The following is a 1,751-nucleotide window of genomic DNA, read 5'->3' on the forward strand; positions in this document are numbered from 1 at the left end:
AACCAACAGTCAGCAGGATGTATACCTTCACAATAAGTGTTTATCTGGGAGGGGTGCTGTTGGATAGATCACATGTGTTGTGATTCATTGACAGTCATACCTTCTGCTGTTCAACATAATGATGACTGGTAGATAATTAGTTATTAGTGGTACTGCTTTTTAAATTTAGAAAACAAAAATCTGCTTATGAATTATAAAAATTAGTAAGACCGCTAAAGAGCAAATGAAATATTTAGGTCCACAGTTAGCAGATTTGTGCTTTAGTGGGCTGGTGCCCACCACTGAAGATGATCTATATGATCTGAAAAGCAGCAGGTGATATGCATTCATCAAGGAATGCTAAGTCTTCCATTTAATTATGAATCCAGTTCAGTGGATGGGACACAGCAACCCAAATTCATTTCTGTTTTGAGATCTTAAYTACAGAGAAACAACAGAAACTAAAGCTTTGGCTTGTTGGTCATCTGCCCTCATTATGAAGCCAACGTCCCGAGCCTCACCTTGTCTAGAAGGTAGGCCACAGCCTCCTGCATACAGTCGTGACGCATGTAGAAGCTGATGAGAGCCAGGTGAGTGCCATATGTCTTCAGGTAGTACAGGCACTCCAGGTGAAGAGTGCTGCTCTGTGTCGGCCCGTCCTGTCGCTCCACAGGACCAACATCGTTCAAAGCATCCTCCAGCTCGTTGAGAGATGCCAAGATGTCTTCACCATAACACTGAGGAGTTAATGTGACTTAGTTAATATGTGGGCAATTATTCAAAAACTGTTTGTTTATTATTTACTCTTAAAATGGTTGTWTTCAATTAATTCTGGCAAAAACATTTGCTGCAGGAACATGTTGACTGTGTGTTGAACAGCTCCGTGTGAATACAGACAAGGATGAAGTTAACTCCACATTCTGTCTGCAAACTCCAGGAAACTGACAGGACATGGCTTTGTCAAACGTCTTAGTGCTATCACCAAATACTGCTCTGAGGTCCAAACTCTGGCTCTGAGGATTATGAGTGGGCAATAATAAATTCAGACATTTGGTTTTAAAGGGAACGTTTCCAGCAGACTGTGGACAGAAGCTGTGCAGCAGATCCACCATGCTCAGGAGCTGGGAACATGAAAGATCAGACACCACAAGTGTCAAAAGGACACACTTCAAACTAAAAACTAAATTAAAAACCAGATTTAAAACTGTGTTGATAGGACAAGGAAAATATGGTGACAGTGGAACAGGAGGTAGGGTCTTCCTGTGACCGGTGGGTTACTAGTTTGAAWCCCCACTCAGTCTGTCTCTGCTGGTGGTGGTCAGAGGGTCCGGTGGTGTCAGTGTATGACAGCCTCACCTCTGCCTGTGTGCTCCAGGACAGCTGTGGCTACACTCTGGATTACCACCATCAGTGTGTGTGTGTGTGTGTGTGAAGAACTTTGGAGTCCGCAGGCTTGATAAAGCCAGTTACCATTTAAAACCAGAGTTATGATAAATAATTCACACCACATCTTCTAAAAAACATTGTCATATTTGAAGCGTGTTGGAGCAGAAGGCAGCTGCAGAGATGGACTGTCTCATGATGAGTGCACGCCTTAAAGGGATCCCTGATTAGTTTTAACATTAGACTTTATTTAATAAACATATATTTTAACTGTGAAAATACTGTAGGATGTTTAGTTTTTACAATAATTAAACTAAAAGTTTAAATATATATTTTAACACGGACGGAGCCATTTTATTTGCACACAAAGCATTCTGGGTAAATGATGA

The 1,751-nt window shown here is 41.4% G+C and overlaps 1 protein-coding gene across 1 annotated transcript in view; it reads right to left on the reverse strand.

Moving 5' to 3' along the window:
* zfyve26 (zinc finger, FYVE domain containing 26) overlaps positions 1-1,751 on the reverse strand; it is a gene marked incomplete in the record, with an annotated part of 85,176 nt that overhangs the window by 7,612 nt on the left and 75,813 nt on the right. The window contains 1 exon segment of the mRNA XM_014029582.1: positions 501-716. Coding sequence (XP_013885036.1) covers positions 501-716 — 216 coding nt within the window.

Source organism: Austrofundulus limnaeus, unplaced genomic scaffold, assembly GCF_001266775.1.
Source record: "Austrofundulus limnaeus strain Quisiro unplaced genomic scaffold, Austrofundulus_limnaeus-1.0 Scaffold922, whole genome shotgun sequence".
Taxonomy (NCBI): Eukaryota; Metazoa; Chordata; class Actinopteri; order Cyprinodontiformes; family Rivulidae; genus Austrofundulus; species Austrofundulus limnaeus.